General features: G+C 38.3%; 1 protein-coding gene across 3 annotated transcripts in view; it reads left to right on the top strand.

Moving 5' to 3' along the window:
- The window catches only part of TGFBR1 (transforming growth factor beta receptor 1), a 68,063-nt gene that overhangs the window by 7,981 nt on the left and 32,546 nt on the right, over nt 1-27,536 (top strand). For 2 of the 3 annotated variants that reach the window (XM_061200192.1, XM_061200191.1), the window contains exon 2: nt 26,906-27,151. In XM_061200192.1, the coding sequence (XP_061056175.1) occupies nt 26,906-27,151 (246 nt within the window). Of the gene's footprint in view, nt 1-23,697; nt 23,759-26,905; nt 27,152-27,536 lie in introns of those variants that run through there. The other variant, XM_061200193.1, reaches the window with a different exon arrangement.

Here is a 27,536-nt window from a genome sequence, read left to right as displayed (position 1 = left end):
TGCTCAATTCACTGTTACATTCTTCGCTCCCGGTTGCAGGTCCATGTTTTGTTACCCACCTCCCCACCCCCAAGCCAAAGAAGTATATATTCAGAATCGTTTGTGAACTTCTGGTTCTACTGAAATTGGCCTTTAGGCTATGCTGCTTTCTCTGCAGTAATATGACTGACTTCTTGGGAATCTGCTCTGGTTCCTGGCTGAGGTACAAGAGAGGGAGTTTCTTGTTTGAGGCCTGCATTTACTCCACTGGCTTCACGTCACGGTTGTGATGTTAATAGGTGTTACCTTTGCTGTCTCTTGGAGCTTCCAGATGGCAATATTGTTAAACGCTTTTCATGCTACTGTTTTTCTCCGTGAACTGAACACTGGTGCAGTTGTACGTATCTCTAGACCATCTTTATTTTTCTCTTTGGATTGATCTAACTTATTTGTTTTCCTTCCAATTTTGAAGGCATTTAAATCATGGGACTTGGTTGCCAGAAATGTAATAGAATCTTTATGGGAACAGGTATAAGAGCCCCCACATATTTGTCTGGCATTAGATTCTAATCAGTGTGTCTCTCTGGGACTCACTTTTCGCAGGAGAATAACACCTAACTTCAATGATGATTGTGAAGATAATATGTATCAATAGTAGTGTTTAGTACCTAGCACATAGCCTGATACTGATAGATATTCAATAAATGAGACTTATACATTTAAATAAGTGAAGGAATGCCTTTTGGAAGAGGAAATACATGTCTGTGTAATGAAGAACTATGATTAATTGGTAGACTGAGAGGCAGATTTCACTCAATGTAAGAAAGGACTTTCTATCAATGGGAGCTGTCATGAAGTGGAACATTATAAGGTGCTATGTTCCCTGTCACTGGAAATATTCAGGCAGAGGTGGGAGGCAGAGATAACCTTCTGTCCAAGAAGTTGTAGAACACATTTCTTGCATTAGGTGAGAGGATGGAATTGATTATCTCCAAGCTCTTCTTCTACCCCAGAATTCTTTACTTACAGGTGTAGTCCAGGCTTCCTTGCTCACTGTTTTTAGCCAGCATACAGGCTCTCAACTTCCCTAGCATTCATGGCTTCAAGGTGAGCACTGTTTTATAACTTTATCTTATTGTATGGGAAAAATTTATTCAGTGCTTGGCTTGTCCTCTGGCCGTTTTCTATAAAAGAATTTAGGGCGCTTGAAATAAAAATATATGCAGTAAGACCAAAACTAGTGATCAGAAAGATAACAACCAATAAGTAAAAGAGGAAAAGAAAGAGAAAAATTAGCTATAACTTTTACCTGAGGAAAGCTTTAGTAGTTGAGCACAATAATTAGCTTTGAGTTTTCTAGGATTGAGGGCAATAAGGGAACCTGAGAGTTTGCATAGATCTCATTGCCTGTTGTTGAGAACACATGAGGAGGCTGCCACCTTCCTTAATAAAATGGAGCCCCCAAACACAAAGGCCACAATGCAGGGAGAATCTCCAAGTGTTAAAAGAGTTCCAGGACCTGGCAGCCCTGATTCTTGTTCTCAGCCTTCCTCTTTAATATGTTTGAGGATTCAGTTTAGTGCTGCTGCTACCATTTTTATTCTCTACTCTTAAGGACACACTAGTTTTACCTTAATGCCAGTGCAACAGCTGATATAAGGCTGGAATGTTTAAATCAAGCTATCCTAAAAGCTATGGATAGAAAGCAACATAAAACTATTCATTCTGGTTTACAAAGACTCTGTCTTCAGGTCCTTATCTTTTGGCCTGTCTCCATTTGGCAGACAGAGTGAGTACTGCCACCAAGTGAACTGAGCCAGACATCTACCTCTTTTCCCACAGGCCCAACTCAGCAAGGTCCAGAGAGTGTCTTTGCTTGGGTTTCCTGTTTGAAGAGCTGCCTCCTTTCTGGGTGATGAATTATGGGAATGATGACTTCCTTGAGGAGAGACTGCACTTACCTAGAGAGCGTGGCCCTATATATGTTGGTTGTATAGTAACCCAATATTCATATAAAAGATACCCACGTATGTTACCATAAAGGACATTCTTTGGTTAGAGACATGCTTATTTCACTGGGGAAAACAAGTTTCTCCCTGCTCTTGAGCAGAATCTATTATAGAAGTCTTTGTATAAGGGGCATTGGGAAAAAAGTGAAGAATTTGGGTTTATCACTCTCCATGACTTGAGTGAATTCACTTGCCTTGCGTATTCTGCAGTTGCAGAGTTACTTTAGGCCTGTTCCAGTGTTTCCTTGTTCTAATCAACAGGCTGAACCTCCTTATTTTTGTTCACTTGCTACAGGATAACCATTCCATCTAGATTTCCGAGGTGTGAACCTCACTGATTGCATAATAGTGTATATTTATAGTTCTAGGACACCTTGTGCAGGCATCCTGTTACATTTCTACAATATAAGATCTTTAAATATGTATGGAAATAACAAATAGCTCCCATGGAAAAAGCAAAGACAAATTTTTTTTTTTTTTTTTTTTTACTAGAAATAAGGACTAATATACATATTTGGGAGCACTGAACATAGAGGAGATAAACCTGAAGAGGAATATAGAGATAAAAGCAGTAACGGTGGCTTTTCATTTATACAAACACACAAACTCTTACTCCCTCCCGCTCGCTCGCGCTCTCTCTCTCTCTCTCTCTCTCTCTCTCTCTCTCTCTCTCTCTCTCTGTCTCTCTCTCTCACACACACACACACACACACGCACACACAATATGTGTATGGGGCTTTTTTTTTTCCTTGATGTATTCATTCCCAAGCCAAACTATAATGTGTTCTAATTGAGTCTCTTTGTTCAGCACATGGCTATTGATTTGAGTCCTTTCTCCAATTGAAAAACTGACATTTTAATTTTGTTATTCAGTGTACAACAGATTTGAATAAAAACACCAAGATTGTGTATTGTAGATTTCCTTCAACAATAATTATATGTAATTATTTTACCAAAATAAACAAGTTAAAGTAGTTTTAGCTATTTTATCTCATTTCACATTTGGGGAAAAAATTACAGACCAGGGGGTAGAGTTTGCTCTTGTTTCTCAATGAGGAAAGCTAATTTCTGATTGCTAGTTCCAGCTGGTTCCACCAGAGAAGTGTATAGTTGGTGCTAGTAAAGAGCACTGAGCATGTGGAGAGGAAGCGCAACTGGAAATAGGTCAGGCTGGCCACATGCTGCTAAAACAGGTGACAGTTTTCATGAGTGTGGTATCTCAGAAATTTTAAGAAACGTGTGAAGATTAAATGAGTTTATGCTCCTAAACTTGGAGCATACTTCCTGGCACATAGAAAACATGGAGTAAATGATAGTTATTAAGAAAATTGTTTTTTATAGAATCATAGAATTTTTAGACTAGAAAGGACCATGAGACCATGATTATCATTTTGTCTAACTTTATAAGTGAGGAAACTGGAGCTCAGACATTACGTGGTATTTCAGGATAAGCAGGATAATTTCAGGATAATAATTCAGCTAATGACTGAACGGGAATCCAACTGCCTCCTCACAATTTTATTTAGCATCCCTTTTCTGACTCAAGCCTCCATTAGGGAGAATGATTTCTTAAAAATCGCCTAACCTTGTGGAAGATTTCTTTAAATACTATCAAATCAGACCCTTAACAGATGGATGCATAGATGGATAAATAATGATAAAATCAATATAGCAAAATAGTAGCAGTTATGGAGTTTAAACGGTGGCTATAGAGGTGTTCACATTTCTGTCAATTTTTCTGAATGTTTGAAAACGTTCATAATATAATGTTGGGGAGGGGGACTAAAAAAAATCTATACCATCTCCTCACCCCAGATATGTTTCTATTACTGATTTCTCTGAACACAGACCAACCAGCGGTACTTGCTACAGCCAAAGGAAATAAAACAACCGGGGGTCCAGAGCCCTCTGGCATGCACATTCTAGGCCCTTTCCTTGACAGTCTCCAGGGATTGAGAACTACAGGTCTGTTTCAAGTTTTTCTGTCCTTTTCTTTCTTTTCTCTATCCTTTTTTTAAATTACAAGTGATAGTTGTGCATTGCAGATTTGAAATTCCCTACTCACCAACAAACAAGCCAATTATAACAATTAGCACTATAGATGACTTTCCTATGAACAAAGGCTCTATTTTTTTTCTTTCTATTGTTTTGCTTTCTCCCTTTCCATGGTAAATTTTACTTTTGTTCTTTTCCTTCTTATTTTTAATGCATTTATAATCTTGAGTATTTCTGTTCTTATATAATCTTTCTCCCCAAGATCACAATTGTTTCTTCCACCTTATCCTTTAAAAACAAAACAAAAACATGGCCACATAAATATTCTTTTAGCTGGGGCCTTTCCACCCTTTCTCATATATCACTTAAGTTTTGTCAGATCCAGCCTACCCTTGCCTTATGATGGGAGAAGGCGAAGGAGGGAGTTTCAATAAATGGGGTTTTAGGAGTCAGGCAGAAACCTTGGGGGATACTCTTCAAGGGTCAGCAGACTCAGAATTAGCTGTGCATTGCAAACAGATGGTATGCCCTAAGGAGATAGCTGCTCTAAGCAATTGGGTCCTTGCATCTAATTTAGCTTAGAGATCCTGGAACAGGGAAAAAAAGTCTCATGGAGCAAATGAGTATAATCACCTATGAACCATTATAAACCATTGCTAGGGCCTAATAACTATTAACTTATAGTTAGTAAGTTAATATTAACAGAGTATAGACATAACTCTGTGCCGCCATATACACATGCTGCATAATTCTGTACAACATAATTCTGTGCTGTGTCTTCTATTCTCCAAAGGATAAGTAACATCAAGCCTTAGCAGACTCTAACCAACCCCCTGCTAGAGGCCTTCTTCAGTAACCAAAATGGTACTAGTAATTTGAAAGCTGAATTCCTAATGCTAAGTCTTGGGACGTCTAGATTTTGAGGTCTGAAAACTTTTAGGTTGATTACAGTACATCCCCAAGCTCTAGTTTTTATATACACATAGTTTAGTCTTAAAAGGGTAAGTGTTCCTCAAAGGAGTTCAGACAACACTAGCTGCTTGCATCCTCATGCCCCAAGGGAGGCCATGGATTCAAAGGTTAGAAATATTGTAACAATATAACTATTATAAAAGCCTCTCATTTTGAGTGGGCTTTTCTGTCCTTGCTTGGTTTAGTTCAGGTTTCTTTCTCTAGGAGACTGTAACTAGAATTGAACTGCTTTCTTTGAAATTTTATTTGACAAGGGAGATGACCATTTCAGACTAGGGAAGGCAAGAAGGTTATAGCCTGTGTAAGTTGTGGTTCACCAAGTCTCAGATTTCTAACAGTATCTATCATCTCTCTTTTGGCTAAATTCTGTTATTTTTTCCTTTGTTTTGCAAAGGGGTGGGAATTACATAAAGCTAAATACCAAGAGACTCAATTAAGAGTAGAAAATGTGATTGCTTCTGTGGAGCGGGAAATAGGAAGGGTTGATTGTTCAGGAGTTGTTACTTTTTTTTTTTTTTTGGTAACAGTCTTGTAGAACTATTTGACACCTTAAACTCTGTACATGTACAGCTTTGATCAAAATAAATCTAAGTTAAAAAAATTAATGGTAAATATATGGCAGTTATAAGTCCATGAATGCTTAGTAAATATGAAGGATTGAATTCCCCTGTTGAAAAGACAGATTCTTAGATAGGATTAATACAAACACAGAGGCCTGCAATCTAACAAAGTTTTTCAAGAGACACTTAAAGTGACATCAAAGGGTGAAAGAGTGGAATAGAAAAAGGCAAATCTGACCAAAAAAAAAGTAGGTATGATAAGATTCGTACCTGACAAAATAAAATTCAAACTACGAAAGCATTAAAGGGAAGAAAGAGATATATTAATATTTTATTTTGATAAGAGGTACCATCCCTTAAGACATGTCATGAATCTTTATGCAACTAATAAAATATTGTCAAAATATGTAAGGCCAGAATTGTTAAAAATACAAGAAGACATTGATAATTTCACTGTTTGTAGATTAAGAAAGCAGTGCTTGAATAACAGAATAATAAATAATGTATTCCAATTTCATAATCATGAATAATATTTTTGCAAAATAATTCTGCAGTTTTCCAGGAAATTGATGATTTAGAAGTCTACAAAGAAAGGTCAGATTAAAAATTAACAACAGCCAAAAAAAAAAAAAACCAAAATAAAAAATGTATCTACTTGGAAATGTAAGATTATTCTTCTAAATAATCCTCAGGTTAAAGAAGTTACAATTGTAAATTACAAACCATTTAGAAATGAACAAGAGCATATCAAACTTAGTGGGAGTTTTGCTGAAGGAGTACCCAAAGGAAAATCTGAAAGTAAGAAGATTCAAAATCAAGCTATAGACCAAGTAAATACAAAGAAAATAAGGATTTAGAAAAAAATTAAGAAAAACAGATATGATACATAGAACCCCAAATCAGTTCTTTGTAAACACATTATTAAAATAGACAAATATTTGGTAAATCTAAAACAAAAAGACATGAATAGAAAAATGGCAAAGGAGAATGGTGTCTTTTTGTTGAACTGTAATGTATTTTAATGTAGTCCAATTTCAGTTTTTTTCTCTTTAAGGTTAGTGTTTTTTGAATGCTATTTGATTAATATTTCTGGATTCAATGTCTTGAAAATGTTTTTCTGTGTTTTCATCTAAAAGGCTTCTTGTTTTACCTTTCACTTTGAGATGCACAGTCCATTTGGAGTTGATTTTTGATTATGGTACGAGATTTTTTTTTTTTTTTTCATTTTAAAAATATGTATGCCCAGTTGACCCAGTACTATTTGTTGGTAATGCCTTCCTTTTCCTAGTACACTGTGTTGTCACCTGTACTATAAATCAAGTAGTTGTATATGTGAGAGTCTGTTTCTGGAACCTCTATTCTATTTCATTGGTCTATTTGCCATTGTGCCAATACCACACTGTCTTAGTATTATAATGTTATAATGGGTCTTGATATCTAGTAGTTAGGTTTTCCAAAAGCATTGTTTTTGAAGATTGCTTTGACTGTTCTTGGGATGTTTTTCCACATAAATTTTAGAATCACCTTGTCAGTTCACACACACACACACACACACACACACACACACAGACACACACACACATATACACACAACCCAACCTGTAGGATTTTGATTTGATTCTGTTGAATGTACAGATCACTTTGCAGAATATTGACATTTTTACAGTATTGAACCATCCAGTGAGGAGGCTGGCATGTTTCTCCATTTATAGATAAATACATTTTATTTTATATTTTTCATAATGTCTATCAAGTATTGTTTTGAAGCTTTCACTGTAAAGGTCTTACATGTTGTTTGTTAGATTTATTCCTAGATATTTGATTTTGGGGGATGCTTTTGTGAATGATAATATTTTATAATTTGTGTTTTCTATTTGTTGCTGGTTTAAGAAAAGGCGATAACTTCTTTGTATAGTGACTTTGCTTTATCTTGAATAGGTGTTGAATTTTATCCGTATTTTTGTTTATATGATCTATTCACATTTTCCTAAACTGCCTAATTCTCTTATTCCTGAGTCTACATACAATATCTTTGTATATCACCGCCCTTGAATGACCTCCTTTCCTTTTTTAGCCTTCCATAAGCCTCAGTTGAGATGTCATCTTTGAGATAAGTCTCCCATTTCTGTGCTGCCTCTGCACTTTGTCCATATTACCCTTTATCAGTTGCATGTTTGTTCTCCACATTACATTGTGAGCTCCTTGAGAGTAGGAGTCTCATCCTAATCATCTGTCTTCCTAGAGGTGTGTTCTTTCTTCCTTCACAGATGACAACACAGTGTTCTTTTCTGGTAGAAGGTGTTCAGGCCTTATTCTCTGCTTCTAAAATTACTAACTACACAGGCCTTCGCCTCATATCTTCAACTATGGCTCTAGTAGGTCTTTTGATGTTTGCTGGCCGAGGTGTAACTCTCCTCTGCCCTTAATTCAAAGGCAGCTGGTGGGTGGTTACCACTTCCTTCTCTTACCACAGTTCTGTTTCATACCTCATTCCCCTAGTCCAGAATGATATGCTACTTTCATTTAGGTTCATCACCATATCTTGTATCTATGCAACCAACTCACAATGTCTCCTACAGCCACTCTTGCTTTCCAGAGGGAAGGGTTGAATCCTTTGTCTTGTTCTACTTGGGGGAGATCACCCTAGATTATCTAATAATCCTTTTTTTATTTTTGTACTTTTAGAGTAAATCTAGATTACATTGGTATAACTCTTAGGGCACTCCTCTTTACTCATCTATACAGTAAAGGGTTAGGATCAGGTAATTATCAGTTGCCTTCCAGCGTGAACATTTTATGGTTAATGAATTATGATTCTTTATCATTTGGGGGTATTACATATAAATGTGTATACTGGATGTGTCCCAACACTTTGTTAATTTGGGTTGGAACTGAAAACGTACTTCCCCGTAGGTATCTCTCACATGCTACAAGAGTGAAGTTCTTGGGTTAACCCTGTTCAAGCAGTCACATTGCTGAAAAACTCTTTATGGATATTTGTGAATGGAGAGAGAAATAGCTACCATGAATGCTCGCTCAGTGCTGTATGTGCGCATGTTTACATTATGTTGTGTCAGGGTTGCCTCCTAGAGCTGTATAAAGGTTTGTTTTGATTCTCTGTCCAGCATCTAGAACAGGAACTGGCACATCGTAGGTGTTAAAAATACTTGTTGAATGAGTGCATAAATGAATTTTTGAGCATTTTATTATGTGCTAGGCACTGTTACTAAATGTTCTGTTATCTCATTTAACCTTCAAACCTTCTGAGAATGCTATTGTTATACATTTAGGAAACAGGCTCCAAAAGTTAAGCAGCTTCCTCAGAATTACTTAGAGGCTGATTGGCAGAGATAGGACTCGAACTTGTTTGTTTGTTTGTTTTTTTGGTCTCTGAATTTCATGAAAGAATGAAATGAACTACTGTTCTCTTGTAATACCCACTAGTCAACATAGAATCCAATGAGAAACTGTATAAAAGTGTGTTTAGATTGGGGGAAATAAGAAATTCATTTATTTATTTTTTAGCACTCACCATCATAAATACAAGTTTGTCCATTTTTTTCATGGGCTAGGGTGAGGCAGAGTGCACACATCTGCTCTGTATATTTACATACCCCCTCTACTCATTGCAGTGGAACAAAAACAAGAAGATCACCTGATAGGAATGGAATTATAATCACTTTGTATACAGCTTTAATAGTACGATCATTCCTTTGTCCTTAAACATACTTCTATAAAGTATCAGCTTTAAACGGCTATATAGTGTACCACTTACAATTGTGTCATAATTTATTCTGTCATTGCCCTGTTGTCACTCATATAGGTTGTTTTCAACCATAAAATGCTGTAACAAACATCTGTGTGCTTATATCTTTGCTATCATCTATTGTTTCCTTAGACTAAATTTTAGGAAGTAGAATTAATGAATGAAAAGATATAGACTTTTTAAAGGCTCTTACTATATCTTTGTAAATTATTTTCCAGAAAGAACAGTTTGAAATTGACATGAAGTGACTGTACTCCTTAGGGTTAAATATCCTGAGTTGGAGTTTTGAAGACAAGATAGGGAAGAGGGATGGAGCACAGAGGGGCATATTAAACATTTTTTATAACTTTGAATAGATATAATACAGTCACATTTTTCAAAATTCAAAAAGTGCAAATGGGTTTATAGTGAAGAGTCTCCTTCCACTCCTATCTTCTGGGTACCCAGTTCCCTTCCTTGGAAGTCAGTGTTACCTGTTTCTTTTATATCCTTCCAGGGAGATACTTTGTAATATTTGCAAGCCAATATATGTATGCATTTTCCTCCCTCCCTCCATTCCTTCTTCCTTCCTTCCTTTTTCTAGCACAAATGTTACTATCTCTGTGATGACCTAGATGGGTGGGATGGGGTTGTGTGGGAGGGAGGTCCAAGAGGGAGGGAATAAATGTATACATATAGCTGATTCACTTCACTGTACAGCAGAAACACAACATTGTAAAACAATTATACTCCAATTAAAAAAAATAAAATTTATATTAAAAAAAAATACAGTGTTGTGCACTATGTGGATTTTCACTTAATATGTCTTCAGGTCGGTCTACATTAGTACATAGAAAACATCGTATTTTTGTGTGTGTGTGGCTATATGATCTTCCATTTCATAGTGGTACCATTATTTTACCAGTTCTATTGATAGATGCATAGGAAAGATTACAGTCTAGTATAACTGATTAGGAAATTAATAACCTATTATGTAAGTATATGTAAGCCACTTTACACATGTACAAGTTTATCTGTAAGCTATATTCCTTCTGGGTCAGAGGGTATGTTCATTTGTAATTTTGAAAGTGTTGGGTTGTCCTCCATTTATATGATGAGAGAAGTTATTCTGGGCAATGGGATATTTTACATCAAATGGACTTGAGAGGTACCTACATGGGAATTTTGGACAGTTGAAAGGAGAGCACTGAGAATTGGGGAAAAGATTTCAAAAATGAAGGTAGTAAGGGGTAAAAGAGAAAATTTGCTTGCTTGGCCATTTTATTGAGGACCCTGCTAGTAGCAACCAGTCACATACTAAAGAGATATTCCTTGGATGTTTTTTTAAGAAACACATACTGGATCTCTCCTGTGTGCCAGGATCTAGGGATGCGGAGATGCTTAAAGCATTAAACTAGTTCCTGACCTGAAGCAGTTCATAGTTTAATGGAGGAAAAAGAATAAACTATTATAAAATGAGGTGCAGTGCTGTAGTTATTGTACCTTGAAGATGTTAAGTTGAACTAGGTCAAAAAATGAAAACGTGGATATTTAATATTTGATGTAACTTGTAAAATAATAGAATCTTACTATTTAAAGGATTGTTGAGTTTTGGACTAACTTTTCATTTATTACAGAAGATCCCTACTTCACGAACTCTGGCTATTGGTCATTAAGCCTCTGCTTAAATATCTCTAATGACAGGGAAGTCATAACCTTCTGAGCAGCCAATTCCATTGTAGGGAGGAGCTGTAGTTAGGAAATGATTCTTTATGAAACAAAATTTACCACATCCTGACCTCATGATTTGATTTAGTATTGGAGTAAGATAAATTGACTCAGTTGCTACATCTATAAAATGAGATTGTCTTCACAGCTATGGTATCTTTCAGATCAAACTTTGCTGAATTAATTCTTTGATTCTCTGACTCATTTACATGGCAGATTGATATTCAAGTAACACTTACTGATTAGTTGTTATATTGGATATTTGTGGGATTTTGTGCCCAGTTCTCCCTCTGTCTCCCCCATCACCATGGCTACAGTTAACAGTAAATGTTGTTGACTCTTTTTAAATCTGTTCTTAAACAGATTCCCCAAATCTACTAAGCAATTATCCTGCACTGCTGCAGTTTATTTTGAACCTAAGTGAAGGCCTTTGTAGTAATTGCCCCTATTAAATCTCATCTTGCCATTTAGGCAGCCTTTTCGTAGTGTGCTTTTTTCTCTGATAACAGTTAACATTATATCAGCTAATTCTGTGGAGCTTTGGAGACTAGAAAATGGAGGTATTGTGAAAACCAAGTGATTGAGAATTTCAAAGTGCCCTCATTCGTTTGTTGAATTATATAAATGATTCTTCTTAAGTGCTTTAAAGGTGACAGAAGTAAATGGAATTTATCTGAAGAAATGTTTGGATAAGTCAGGTTTTTGTTTTGAAGCCCAACATTTAGGAGTGAAATGTTATCCAGACTAAAGGAGAAATTACTTTCACAATGTTTGGTGCCGTTATTTTGATAAGCTCACACTGACATTACTGCTGCAGAGCAACCCAGAGGGTGTGGAGTTAAGAAGAACCACTGAATCCTTTGAGGAACAAAGCCCTTAGCAGTAGGCTAGAGGGAGTTGTGGACAAGGGTTTTAGCCTTGTTTATAGAGATATGCAGCATATTTTAAAAAGAGGAAGAGAACCTGTGCGGTTCCCGACACTTGGAAGAGGGAGAAGAGGAGAGGATAGGCCTCCTTGAGATGGGAGTGGAGAGAAGAGAGAAAGGTGGTTTACTCAGAAGCTCGAGTAGACCAGTAGACTAGGTGGTAAATTGACATTAGTACTGGAAAGGATTTAACTTTGAACTTTTGCCTTTGCCTTTGCCAGCAATGGCGTGATCTTCTGCTTTTAAGCTAGCTAAGCAGACTGAATAAAAGGCATTGTGCGTGTTAGTTCCTTTACTTGTCTGTTGGTGTGTATTTGTTATATTTGGAGATACTGACTGTGCTGTAAAGAATAACTGTGCTGTAATAGACAGGGTAAGGGAAAGAAGTATCATTACCAGCAAAGTCAGAGTGGTGAAAAGATTGGAATCCAGTGTCTGGTGAGAGCAGTCTTCATCCTCCTGTTCCTTTTTAGCTGCTGATCTGTCTTATGTCTTAGCAAGAAAAAAACCTCTGAATCTTTCCAGGGACCTTTTTTTATCACAGATACCACTCTTGGAGGAATAATGCTTATTTGGTTTTGAATGTGTTGACTTTGCACTAACAGGTAAGCCAAAGTACGCCCTGGAAGGCAGTTAGAAAAGGAGTTTGGAGCACAAGTGCAAGGAACGGGGAGTTTAGAGATAGATATGAGCTGCAGCAAAGGGCTGAGTGTGCTGGTGGGCGCAGTGCCATGTGACTGAGACAGAAGGTTGTCAGTGTGTCTCATGTCCTAAAATATTTAGAAAAGAATGAATTCAATCAAAAGGGCATCACTAGTGAATTTCAATAAGATGTTTCAGTCTAGTTCTTGATGGGGGAAGATGGGTGATGGAAGGATAGAGAGACCAAATAACAAGGGTTGAAAAAGGAGAGAGTATTGAAGGGTATGCCTAAAAAGAAGGGTAAGTTGTATAGACAGTCACTCTAGGCCTGGGAAGACAAAGTTTCTGGTACTAATTTCTATTTCATCAACAAGGCTCATAGAAATGCCTATTCCATATACTATTCACAGGCTGTCTACCTCTCCATTGTCAGATATAAGGGCTTGTGAATCAACCCTTGGTAGCCCTGGTATTAGGTAGAAGTAATAGTGCCTTGATATGTGACCGCTGGATACACTGAAATGAAGGAATCATGGAAATTTCCTTTACAGATGGGACCAAGAGCCAGAATCTCAACTTGGAATTTATCCCTCTGATACTAGAATGTAGTGAAAATGATAACCCCAGGGGTTCCGCTCTTTTTACTCTTGCCACTTCCCTTGACAGCTAGATGTTTGGTTTCTGACAGTCCTTCACGTCACACCAACATCTTCAAACTCGACAATTCTATGACCTATTCTGCAATATTTGGAAATTCCTACTGCTAATAATTGTATTCCTGGCCTGGGACTGACAGTTTTCTGTGAACACAGTAACTTTTCATTGCAGTGCTGAATCACAGAGAAATCTTTGTGAATACTTTTTTTTTTAAATTTTATTTATTTATTTATGGCTGTGTTGGGTCTTAGTTTCTGTACGAGGGCTTTCTCCAGTTGCGGCAAGTGGGGGCCACTCTTCATCGCGGTGCGCGGGCCTCTCACTATCGCGGCCTCTCCTGTTGCGGAGCACAGGCTCCAGACGCGCAGGCTCAGTAATTGTGGCTCACGGGCCCAGTTGCTCCATGGCATGTGGGATCCTCCCAGACCAGGGCCCAAACCCGCGTCCCCTGCACCGGCAGGCAGACTCTCAACCACTGCACCACCAGGGAAGCCCCTGTGAATACATTTTAATAGGGATCAAGCTTAAGTTAAATTTTAGTTGCAGGAGAGCTACCAGTGCAAATAGTTAAAGTGATGATTAACTGAGTAATACCTTCCATGCATAGGCAAGTTTGCACATGCATAGGTTGTAACAAGTACATCATTGTCTTACCTTTCTGTCTAGAGGCTAGAGTTTTGTGTTTTTGTTCGACCTTGATTGTAACACGAGTGCAGATTTCCAAAATGTTAAAGTGTGGGAAAATGTGCATCTTAGAATTGAGGAAGCTGTGGCTACTAGTAGAGATTGGGGCACAGAAGCAAAAGGTGGCCAAGGTAGGAGAAAGGCACTAAACAGGGAGTTTAGTTCTTACCTTTGCAATCAAGCAGAAAAGTCAACAGGAAGCTGTACTATTGAAAAGTTTGAGTTACTTCACATATGGATACCATATAGAAAAGAACCACATATACTTATTCAGGTTCATGATGATAATTTACTCACATCCACCTTAGGCTGGGTAGAATATTGTTATAAGTCATTTTGTACTCCTAAGTTTTGGTTTCTTCATTAATAAAAGCGTAGAACTGCATTAGAACTAGATAACTTTCAAGGTTTTGTGTGGTTCTGTCAGTCCAGGATTCCACAGTGGAATTTAGGCACTACATTTGGGAATAGGTGTTTCTTTGGTGGCCTACAGATAAAAATCATGTTTGGAACAATGCTATGTATTATATGTGATAATTCTGTATGTTCACATAATTTATATTAGTTTCAGAATATGTTAATGTATCTCATTTGATAATCTCAATGAGATGATGAAATAGGTCAGGAAGGTATTATATTCATTTTGCTGATGAAATGAAACCATTGTGGTTAGCATATTGAATAGTTATTTAAATTTGATGATCTTATTAACACTTGAGATACTAGTCACGAGGATGAAATCTTGCCGCTGAGGAAGAAAACCCTGTCAAAACAGCTTCCCTACCTTCATCTATCTGGCAAATTTACATATTCTCCAGTTCTGACTTGAATATCCTGCAAAGCTTTTCTTGATCTTTCTTATACCTCAGCATATTTGAAGCACTTTGATCAGCCTGCTCAGGACTCTGGATTTGAATGATCCGTTTAATGCCTTACTCATTCACCCTAGTGAACTCCTTAAGTCCAGATACCTTACACCCCACAGCCTACATAGCATCTGGCATATAGAGATGCTCAATGAAAAATTTCAGAATGAAATGAAAGAGCCCAGTTGATGGGCTGGTGTTAAAAGGGTGCTGTGGAGGAGGGGAAACTTGGGCTCTGGGGTGGGAAGAAGACATCTTGTATACTTTTTTTTAGATAGAAATTTTGCCCTGTATGTGGATTTAAAAATTAAAAAAACAAAACAAAACAACAACCTAGTTTAATAAAAGGGAGGTAGCTAGGGGTCAGATCTATTAATGAAATAAATTTGGATTTTTAAATAATGGGAATTAAAGCTCATGAATTCATGGGAATTTTTAAATTTCTGTTTTGTTTTTTCCCTAAACTATATTACTATATCATACACATTTAACAGCAACTTTATATTTAATTAAGACTGATTTAGAGTACTGCAATCGAATTTTTTAATTCCCTCAAGAAATGAACCCGTACCTGGTTAAGCATTGTGTTATATGATGTTTATATTTATCTAGAGACCTGTTCTTATTGAAAGACTCTTGTTAAGAGAAGCCCTTTTTTAGCACTAACTTTCTCAAACTTGCCATAATGTAATGACCCCTTTTAAAAGAAAAATACAAATGTATTTTTCATAGTAGTTGTATAGACATGAAAGTAGATATAAAATCTTTGTTTTTGGCTCATTGACAACTATAAACCAAGTCTGCAAATTAAATATAAAGACAATTATACAAAGCCAAAAAATTCAAATTAATACAGTTATTCAGTGTGACGGATGATATTTAGGTTTCACAGTAGAAAAAAATAGCCTTGGGTCTGATTCCATTTTAAATCTGTTTCTATATTTTAACTTCAGTGATACTGAAAGCTGCAAGTGCTGATTCTCAGATGTAATGTTGTGCAAGGTGGTATTAATTTCTTCAAGGCTTTTGTAAGTTCAGGTTTTTCAGACCTCATACCTAACCAAACACTTGCCCACACACATTCCTCAAATACCAATCTTAATGAGATGTCAATTGTTATGTTCACTTGCTGATGAGGTTAACATTATGACATTATTGAAATCTTTGTTAAATGGCTCTCTAACACAATTAATGCTGGAAGTGAGAATGGAAAAATGTCACTGCATACTTACAACCACATTTACTGCTAATGAACTTTTGCAGATTGTACTACAGAGGTAGGACCCATGTAATACTTGTAGCGTGTATTTGGTATTGGCTTTTGAAAATACCATGAATATACCATGCCTATATCACCATATGGTCTGATGATTCAAGTTCCCTGTACTTTTCACTCTTTCAATTACAGTTACTATGAAACCCTTGCTCGTAGAGTGTACCATGAGGACATTTGAAGGAGATCTTAACCTAGCTGAAGAAGCAGCAGTGAAAGCCTACTGACAGTACTTGTTTAGATAGCAGTTACTCATGATCCAGAAAGTTTTTCATCTTAGATTATCTTTTAAATAAAAATATTAAAAAAAATTTTTGTACACAATTTTAGACTCCCCTTCTTCTCCCAACATATTTGTGACCTCCTGTTTGGGAAACACTGCTTTGGCAAAAAAAAAAAAAAAAAATTTCTTTTTTTTTTTTGGCCGCACTGCGCACCATGTGGGATCTTAGTTCCCTGACCAGGGATCGAACTTGCACCCCCACTGCAGTGGAGGCACCCAGTCTTAACCACTGGACCACCAGGGAAGTCCCTGGCAAATATTTTTCTTTCTTTTAAAGAAATTTTTTTTATTTTATCTTTTTATTTTATTTATTTTTTTAACATCTTTATTGGAGTATAATTGCTTTACAGTGGTGTGTTAGTTTCTGCTGTATAACAAAGTGAATCAGCTATACATATACATATATCCCCATATCCCCTCCCTCTTGCGTCTCCCTCCCACCCTCCCTATCTCACCCCTCTAGGTGGTCACAAAGCACCAAGCTGATCTCCCTGTGCTATGCGGCTGCTTCCCACTAGCTAGCTATTTTACATTTGGTAGTGTATATATGTCCATACCACTCTCTCACTTCGTCCCAGCTTACCCTTCCCACTCCCCGTGTCCTCAAGTCCATTCTCTATGTCTGCGTCTTTATTCCTGTCCTGCCCCTAGGTTCTTCATATCCATTTTTTTTTTTTTTTTTAGATTCCATATATATGTGTTAGCATACGGTATTTGTTTTTCTCTTTCTGACTTACTTCACTCTGTATAGCAGACTCTAGGTCCATCCACCTCACTACAAATAACTCCATTTCATTTCTTTTTATGGCTGAGTAATATTCCATTGTATATATGTGCCACATCTTCTTTATCCATTCATCTGTCGATGGACACTTAGGTTGCTTCCATGTCCTGGCTATTGCAAATAGAGCTGCAGTGAACATTGTGGTACATGACTCTTTTTGAATTATGGTTTTCTCAGGGTATATGCCCAGTAGTGGGATTGCTGGGTCATATGGTCGTTCTATTTTTATTTTTTTAAGGAACCTCCATACTGTTCTCCATGGTGGCTGTATCAATTTACATTCCCACCAACAGTGCAAGAGGGTTCCCTTTTCTCCACACCCTCTCCAGCATTCATTGTTTGTAGATTTTTTGATGATGGCCATTCTGACTGGTGTGAGGTGATACCTCATTGTAGTTTTGATTTGCATTTCTCTGATGATTAGTGATGTTGAGCATCCTTTCATGTGTTTGTTGGCTATCTGTATATCTTCTTTGGAGAAATGTCTATTTAGGTCTTCTGCCCATTTTTGGATTGGGTTGTTTGTTTTTTTGATATTGAGCTGCATGAGCTGCTTGTAAATTTTGAAGATTAATCCTTTGTCAGTTGCTTCATTTGCAAATATTTTCTCCCATTCTGAGTGTTGTCTTTTTGTCTTGTTTATGGTTTCCTTAGCTGTGCAAAAGCTTTTAAGTTTCATTAGGTCCCATTTGTTTTTTTTTTGTTTCTATTCCATTTCTCTAGGAGGTGGGCCAAAAAGGATCTTGCTGTGATTTATGTCATAGAGTGTTCTGCCTGTGTTTTCCTCTGAGTTTTATAGTGTCTGGCCTTACATTTAGGTCTTTAATCCATTTTGAGTTTATTTGTGTGTGTGGTGTTAGGTAGTGTTCTAATTTCATTCTTTTACATGTAGCTGTCCAGTTTTCCCAGCACCACTTATTGAAGAGGCTGTATTTTCTCCATTGTATATTCTTGTCTCCTTTATCAAAAATAAGGTGACCATATGTGCGTGGGTTTATCTCTGGGTTTTCTATCCTGTTCCATTGGTCTATATTTCTGTTTTTGTGCCAGTACCATACTGTCTTGGTTATTGTAGCTTTGTAGTATAGTCTGAAGTCAGGGAGCCTGATTCCTCCAGCACCGTTTTTCTTTCTCAGGATTGCTTTGGCTATTCGGGGTGTTCTGTGCTTCAATTGTGGAATTTTTCATTCTAGTTCTGTGAAAAATGCCATTGGTAGTTTGCTAGGGATTGCATTGAATCTGTAGATTGCTTTGGGTAGTATAGTCATTTTCACAATGTTGATTCTTCTAATCCAAGAACATGGTATATCTCTCCATCTGTTTGTTATCATCTTTAATTTCTTTCATCAGTGTCTCATAGTTTTCTGCATACAGGTCTTTTGTCTCCTCAGATAGGTTTATTCCTAGGTATTTTATTCTTTTTGTTGCAATGGTAAATGGGAGTGTTTCCTTAATTTCTCTTTTAGATTTTTCATCATTAGTGTATAGGAATGCAAGAGATTTCTGTGCATTAATTTTGTATCCTGCTACTTTACCAAATTCATTGATTAGCTCTAGTAGTTTTCTGGTAGCCCCTTTAGGATTCTCTATGTATAGTATCATGTCATCTGTAAACAGTGACAGCTTTATTTCTTCTTTTCCGATTTGGATTCCTTTTCTTTCTTTTTCTTCTCTGATTGCTGTGGCTAAAACTTCCAAAACTATGTTGAATAATAGTGGTGAGAGTGGACAACCTTGTCTTGTTCCTGATCTTAGTGGAAATGGTTTGTTTTTCACCGTTGAGAACGATGTTGGCTGTGGGTTTGTCATACATGGCCTTTATTATGTTGAGGTAAGTTCCCTCTATGCCTACTTTCTAGAGTGTTTTTATCATAAATGGGTGTTGAATTTTGTTGAAAGCTTTTTCTGCATCTATTGAGATGATCATATGGTTTTTATCCTTCAGTTTGTTAATATGGTGTATCACATTGATGGATTTGCATATAATAAAGAATCCTTGCATTCCTGGGATAAACCCCACTTGATCATGGTGTATGATCCTTTTAATGTGCTGTTGGATTCTGTTTGCTAGTATTTTGTTGAGGATTTTTGCATCTATGTTCCTCAGTGATATTGGCCTGTAGTTTTCTTTCTGACATCTTTGTCTCGTTTTGGTATCAGGGTGATGGTGGCCTCGTAGAATGAGTTTGGGAGTGTTCCTCCCGCTGCTATATTTTGGAAGAGTTTGAGAAGGATAGGTGTTAGCTCTTCCCTAAATGTTTGACAGAATTCGCCTGTGAAGCCATCTGGTTCTGGGCTTTTGTTTGTTGGAAGATTTTTAATCACAGTCTCAATTTCATTGCTTGTGATTGGTCTGTTTATATTTTCTATTTCTTCCTGGTTCAGTCTCGGAAAGTTGTGCTTTTCTAAGAATTTGTCCATTTCTTCCAGGTTGTCCATTTTATTGGCATATAGTTGCTTGTAGTAATCTCTCATGATCCTTTGTATTTCTGCAGTGTCAGTTGTTCTCCTTTTTCATTTCTAATTCTATTGATTTGAGTCTTCTCCCTTCTTTTCTTGATGAGTCTGGGTAACGGTTTATCAATTTTGTTTACCCTTTCAAAGAACCAGCTTTTAGTTTTATTGATCTTTGCTATCATTTCCTTCATTTCTTTTTCATTTATTTCTGATCTGATCTTTATGATTTCTTTCCTTCTGCTAACTTTAGGGGGTTTCTTGTTCTTTTTTCTCTAATTGCTTTAGATGTAAGGTTAGGTTGTTTATTTGAGATGTTTCTTGAGGTAGGGTTGTATTGCTCTAAGCTTTCCTCTTAGAACTGCTTTTGCTGCATCCCTTAAGTTTTGGGTCATCGTGGGTTTTTTTTTTTTTTTTTTTTAAGAGTTGCCTCAAGAAACTTTATTATGTTGTTTGGTCCGTTGAATGGAAATTATTTTCTTTTTTTTTTTTAAATTAATTTATTTATTTATGGCTGTGTTGGGTCTTCATTTCTGTGCGAGGGCTTTCTCTAGTTTTGGCAAGCGGGGGCCACTCTTCATCGCGGTGCGCGGGCCTCTCACTATCGCGGCCTCTCTTGTTGCGGAGCACAGGCTCCAGACGCACAGGCTCAGTAATTGTGGCTCACGGGCCCAGTTGCTATGCGGCATGTGGGATCTTCCCAGACCAGGGCTCGAGCCCATGTCCCCTGCATTGGCAGGCAGATTCTCAACCACTGCGCCACCAGGGAAGCCCGGTCATCGTGTTTTCATTGTCATTTGTTTCTAGGTATTTTTTGATTTCCTCTTTGATTTCTTCAGTGATCTCTTGGTTATTTAGTAGTGTATTGTTTAGCCTCCATGTGTTTGTATTTTTTACAGATTTTTTCCTGTAATTGATATCTAGTCTCATAGCGTTGTGGTCGGAAAAGATACCTGATATGATTTCAATTTTCTTACATTTACCAAGGCTTGATTTGTGACCCAAGATATGATCTATCCTGGAGAATGTTCCATGAGCACTTGAGAAGAAAGTGTATTCTGTTGTTTTTGGGTGGAATGTCCTATAAATATCAATTAAGTCCATCTTGTTTAATGTATCATTTAAAGCTTGTGTTTCCATATTTATTTTCATTTTGGATGATCTGTCCATTGGTGAAAGTGGGGTGTTAAAGTCTCCTATTATTATTGTGTTACTGTCGATCTCCCCTTTTATGGCTGTTAGCATTCGCCTTATGTGTTGAGGTGCTCCTATGTTGGGTGCATAAATATTTACAATTGTTATATCTTCTTCTTGGATTGATCCCTTGATCATTATGTAGTGTCCTTCTTTGTCTCTTATAATAGTTTTTGTTTTAAAGTCTATTTTGTCTGATATGAGAATTGCTACTGCAGCTTTTGATTTCCATTTGCATGGAATATCTTTCCCTCCCCTCACTTTCAGTCTGTATGTGTTCCTAGGTCTGAAGTGGGTCTCTTGTAGACAGCATATATACAGGTCTTGATTTTGTATCCATTCAGCCAGTCTGTGTCTTTTGCTTGGAGCATTTAACCCATTTACATTTAAGGTAGTTATTTATATGTTTGTTGCTATTACCATTTTCTTAATTGTTTTGGGTTTGTTAGAGTAGGTCTTTTCCTTCTCCTGTGTTTCCTGCCTACAGAAGTTTCTTTAGCATTTGTTTTATAGCTGGTTTGGTGGTGCTGAATTCTCTTAGCTTCTGCTTGTTTGTAAAGGTTTTAATTTCTCCATGAAATCCGAATGAGATCCTTGCTGGTAGAGTAATCTTGGTTGTAGGTTTTTCCCTTTCATCACTTTAAATATGTCCTGCCACTCCCTTCTGGCTTGCATAGTTTCTGCTGAAAGATCAGCTGTTAACCTTTTGGGGATTCCCTTGTATGTTATTTGTTGTTTTTCCCTTGCTGCTTTTAATATTTTTTCTTTGTATTTAATTTTTGATAGTTTGATTAATATGTGTCTTGGCGTGTTTCTCCTTGGATTTACCCTGTATGGGACTCTCTGCGCTTCCTGGACTTGATTAACTATTTCCTTTCCCATATTAGGGACGTTTTCAACTATAATCTCTTCAAGTATTTTCTCAGTCCCTTTCTTCTTTCTCTTCGTCTTCTGGGACCCCTATAATTCAAATGTTGGTGCGTTTAATGTTGTCCCAGAGGTCTCTGAGACTGTCCTCAATTCTTTTCATTCTTTTTTCTTTATTCTGCTCTGCAGTAGTTATTTCCACTATTTTATCTTCCAGGTCACTTATCCGTTCTTCTACCTCAGTTATTCTGCTATTGATCCCTTCTAGAGAATTTTTAATTTCATTTATTGTGTTGTTCGTCACTGTTTGTTTGCTCTTTAGTTCTTCTAGGTCCTTGTTAAACGTTTCTTGTATTTTCTCCATTCTATTGCCAAAATTTTGGATCTTTACTATCATTATTCTGAATTCTTTTTCAGGTAGACTGCCTATTTCCTCTTCATTTGTTATGTCTGGTGGGTTTTTACCTTGCTCCTTCATCTGCTGTGTGTTTCTCTGTCTTCTCATTTTGCTTAACTTACTGTGTTTGGGGTCTCCTTTTCGCAGGCTGCAGGTTCGTAGTTCCCGTTGTTTTTGGTGTCTTCCCCCAGTGGCTAAGGTTGGTTCAATGGGTTGTGTAGGCTTCCTGGTGGAGGGGACTGGTGCCTGTGTTCTGGTGAGTGTGGCTGGATCTTGTCTTTCTGGTGGGCAGGTCCACGTCCAGTGGTGTGTTTGGGGTGTCTGTGACCTTATTATGATTTTAGGCAGCCTCTCTGCTAATGGGTGGGGTTGTGTTCCTGTCTTGCTAGTTGTTTGGCATAGGGTGTCCAGCACTGTAGCTTGCTGGTCGTTGAGTGGAACTGGGTCTTAGCATTGAGATGGAGACCTCTGGGCGAGCTTTTGCCATTTGATATTACATGGAGCCGGGAGGTCTCTGGTGGACCAATGTCCTGAACTCGGCTTTCCCACCTCAGAGGCACAGGCCTGACACCCGACCGGAGCATGAAGACCCTGTCAGCCACACAGCTCAAACGAAAAGGGAGAAAAAAAGAAAGAGAAAGAAAACAATAAAATAAAATAAAGTTATTAAAATAAAAAATAATTATTAAAAATAAAAAAAATTAAAGAGTAATTTAAAAAAAAGAAGGAAGAGAGCAACCAAACCAAAAAACAAATCCACCAATGATAACAAGCACTAAAAACTATACTTAAAACAAAACAAAAAAGCAAAAACGGACAGACAGAACCCTAGGACAAATGGTAAAAGCAAAGCTATACAGACAAAATCACACAAAGAAGCATACACACACACACTCACAAAAAGAGAAAAAGGAAAAAAAAATATATATCATTGCTTCCAAAGTCCACCGCCTCCATTTTGGGATAACTCATTGTCTATTCAGGTATTCCACAGATGCAGGGTATATCAAGTTGATTGTGGAGATTTAATCCGCTGCTCCTGAGGGTGCTGGAAGAAATTTCGCTTTCTCTTCTTTGTTCACACAGCTCCTGGGGTTCAGCTTTGGATTTGGCCCCGCCTCTGCGTGTAGGTCACCTGAGGGCATCTGTTCTTTGCTCGGACAGGATGGGGTTAAAGGAGCAGCTGATTCAGGGGCTCTGGCTCACTCAGGCCAGGGGGAGGGAGGGGTACAGAATGCAGGGCGAGCCTGCGGCGGCAGAGGCCAGTGTGACGTTGTAACAGCCTGAAGTGTGCCGTGTATTCTCCCAAGGAAGTTGTCCCTGGATCATGGGACCTTGGCAGTGGCAGGATGCACAGGGTCTTGGGAGGGGAGGTGTGGATAGTGACCTGTGCTTGCACACAGGCTTCTTGGTGGCTGCAGCAGCAGCCTTAGCATTTCATGTCCATCTCTGGTGTCCACGCTGATAGCCGCAGCTCGTACCCATTTCTGGAGCTTGTTTAAGTGGTGCTCTGAATCCCCTCTCCTCGCACACCCTGAAACAACGGTCTCTTGCCCCTTAGGCAGTTCCCGACTTTTTCCCGGACTCCCTCCCGGCTAGCTGTGGCGCACTAGCCCCCTTCAGGCTGTGTTCACGCAGCCAACCCCAGTCCTCTCCCTGGGATCTGACCTCCGAAGCCTGAGCCTCAGCTCCCAGCCCCCACTCGTCCTGGCCGGCGGATAAGCAGACAAGCCTCTCAGGCTGGTGAGTGCTGGTTGGCACCGATCCTCCGTGCGGGAATCTCTCTGCTTTGCCCTCTGCATCCCTGTTGCTGCGCTCTCCTCCGTGGCTCTGCAGCTTCCCTCCCGCCATACCCCGTCTTAGCCAGTGAAGGGGCTTCCTAGTGTGTGGAAACTTTTCCTCCTTCACAGCTCCCTCCCAGAGGTGCAGGTCCTGTCCCTATTCTTTTGTCTCTGTTTTTTCTTTTTTCTTTTCCCCTACTCAGGTACGTGGGGAGTTTCTTGCCTTTTGGGAAGTCTGAGGTCTTCTGCCAGCGTTCAGTAGGTGTTCTGTAGGAGTTGTTCCACATGTAGATGTATTTCTGATGTATTTGTGGGGAGGAAGGTGATCTCCATGTCTCACTCCTCTGCCATCTTGAAGGTCTCCCTTGCAGATATTTTGCTGATCACTGTCTAGGAGTACAGGATTCAAAGATGGGAAAATAAAACAAATTTTAAAAACTTGGCCCTTCTTAATGTAGTGAGAGACACTTTAACGGCAAAGTGTAAATAGATTGATTTGTGCTAACCTAAAGGTATGCAAAGAGGGCTATGGGAAAAAATTGAAAGGAGTCACCCAGTTGTCTTATGGGTAGGGAGGAGGTTTAGATCACATAATGGAAAAGATCTTGTTTGAATAGGGTCTTAAAAGATGAGAGGGTGGGTTTCAACTAGGAAGAGAGATAGTATGTGTAAAGACCAAGGTCATGAAAGACATGATTATCATAATGATGAGATGTGTATGGCCCAGGATAGCATTTGTAATGTGAGCAGTAAGTTGGAACCCCAAAGTAGAAGTTTTAATTGTTAGACCCACTGTTTAGCTCTTATTTCATATACTCTAAGGGAGCCATGAAGATCGTAGAACAGGGAGAGGTATTCATGGCAGTATTTTTATATATAGCAATTACCACAGTGTATTGTAATGTTCTCCTTCACTGGTTGTTGGAGCTCCTCAAGGGCTATGACCATGAGTTATAAATCTTTGTATACTAAGCTTTTGGTAGAGCAGCTGTTAAAGCTAATGCTTAGAAAACATTGGTTGAATGACTAATCATGAGTAAAGAGGATTTGGGAGAGAATAATGACAATCTCCTGTGGTGGTTTTAATTTTCTGTGGGTGATAGACCACTTTGTGGTTCTGTTGAAATAAACCTTCTCCTTGAAAAGGTAAATACGTACAACATTTGGCCTACAGTTTCATGGGATCCTTGTATCCCTGAAGCCAGTCCGTGGATTCCTGGTTCAGAATCCCTCCTTAGGAAATTATACCCAGGGAACCTACAATCACCACCAAACCTCACCATGAAAAAACTACTGTCTCTTTTAACAGTCTTTTAAATGTTAGATTATAACTGCATCTTTTTCTTATACTTTTCTTGAATTCTGTTCATGCTTGGGAGGATTTAGTTCAAAGAACTGAATTATCTATGGAGAAAGAAAAGAATTTTTATAATGATTAAGGTAAAACTTTCCTTGTCTGTAAAGATAATAGACAAGCATGCTAATTAAGCTAGCAACCAGGAAGCAGCTGCTTGAGGTAATGCTGATGTTCCTTGAGTTTGGGTTTAGCAAGTGAGTTAGGGGTCCTCAAGACCATCCTCCGGCTTGATGATTTGCTAGAAGAACTCATAGGACCCAGAAAAGCTGTTATACTCATGGTTTTTATTTATTATAGTGGAAAGATACATATTAAAATCATCTAAAGGATAAAGGGAAGGCTCATGGGGCAAAGTCCAGGAGAAACCCAGTACAAGCTTCCAGAAGTCCTCTCCCAGTGCAGTAGCACAGGTGCACTCCATAGCTTAGCAATGATGTATGACAGCACATGTGAAGTGTTGCCAACCAGGGAAGCTCACCAGAGCCTTGGTGTCCAGGGTTTTTATTGGGGCTCAGTCACAAAGGGTTTGCAGCATTCTTATCAGGGAGAATATTTCAAGGTGTCAGAGCTCATCTCCCAGGAACTGGCCAAGGGCCAGCCCTGAAGACAGGCCTTTCTTGGGGATGTGCAAGGTTTGAGCAACTTGGGCCTGCTGAGTGAACCCTTTCCTGCACACCAAGTTAGCTGTTCAGAGTTAGCTAGCTTTCTTCTGGCCTGCCCTCCTAGCCACTCTTTTTCTAGTTACAGTAGACCTCTCATCACAGATGGCCATTCTGCAAACCTGGACTCTTCCTTTGCCCTTGCCAACATGTAATTGTAAAGTTTGATTGGACTCAAGGACATATGTGTGCTTTGTTGTTTCATGAGATCCTAGTGATCTGTCACTCATTCAGCACTTTTTGAATGTTGCTGTGTACCAGGCCTAGTTCTAGATGTGGATCATGAGGGAGAGGAAAAAATAACAGTTCTGGTAAGCAGTGTATGCTTTGGGGAACACTTAATCTTGTTGGAGAGCTTAGTGAAAGGTTGTGTGTGTGTATGGGAAGGTGCTGGTGATAATTAGAAGACTTCCCTTAAGTTGAGTATAAAGATCAAATAGATAAAAGTGGGCATGGAGCTAGTGTTTCTCCAGTCATTTCTGTAGCCAGTTGCCTGTGTGATTGGAGCACATATGTATTGTTACCTTGCTTATGAGAAAGTACCCTAATCCTAGTTAGAAGATACATGTCTTTTGGGGGTTTGCAAAGGAGAAAGGAATGTCTGGCTCAATACAAATCTATTTCCATTACTCCATTACCATAAACTTACCCTGACATTTCCAACCTACAGTGAGGAGGTGGTAGTATTTTCACATTGCTCCCCAGTTGGGGGAATATATGAATGCCTACTTTTGGACCGATAAGAATAAGTATAACCTTTATAAATTTCAGTGTACTTTGTTTCAAATGGGAGGGCAAATGCTTGCCTTACATTGATGAAATTGCACGTAACAGTTTTTCTATACTTGGAAGCCAAAAGTTTTAGGAAAAAGCCTGGGTCCGAATTTCAACATGTTTGGCTCCTACATATGTGTGCTTCTTAACAGAAGTTGGAACTTCTCAGATTAACAAAGAGTTTGGTTTTTTGAACAGAGCAAAGAAATTGTATAATTATAATAGAATCAGGAATGTTATTAGTACAGAGAATATGGGATAATTTAAAATTGTTAACCTTGAGAATTTTTTCTGATAGGATCTTTTCTTTTCCCCCCAGCATTACAGTGTTTCTGCCACCTTTGTACAAAAGACAATTTTACTTGTGTCACAGATGGGCTCTGCTTTGTCTCTGTCACAGAGACCACAGACAAAGTTATACATAATAGCATGTGTATAGCTGAAATCGACTTAATTCCACGAGACAGGCCATTTGTATGTGCACCATCTTCAAAAACTGGGTCTGTTACTACAACATATTGCTGCAATCAGGACCATTGCAATAAAATAGAACTCCCAACTGTTGGTAAGTTGTTGTATAAGTTTTTTCTTGATACTACAAGAAAAGCTCTTAGACTCTATGATTTTAGAGCTGGAAGGGATCTTAGAAATTGTCTACCCCAGTTTATTCAGTATAGAGGCAAGAAGTAACTTGTCCGAAGTACTAGAGTTATAAGGGTAGCCAAGAGTCTGACTCCTGCGTGTGTGTTGTTTGAGAAGGTGGTTCCAAGATGCTTTCTCTGAGGTCTGTTGTGCCTAAAAGGGTAGCCTCCTTTAGAGAATCCTGATAAAGCCCACCATAGCAATATGTCCTCAGAGTATCCCTACTTTGTCCTCAGAGTGAAATTTTTTCCTTGTATAATGCTCCAGCCTTTTAAAGCAGTCAGTAATGGGCGGGAATTGAGAGCAGC

The sequence above is a fragment of the Eubalaena glacialis genome, chromosome 9 (assembly GCF_028564815.1).
Source record: "Eubalaena glacialis isolate mEubGla1 chromosome 9, mEubGla1.1.hap2.+ XY, whole genome shotgun sequence".
NCBI lineage: Eukaryota > Metazoa > Chordata > Mammalia > Artiodactyla > Balaenidae > Eubalaena > Eubalaena glacialis.
This window is presented reverse-complemented; position numbering and strand designations above follow the sequence as displayed.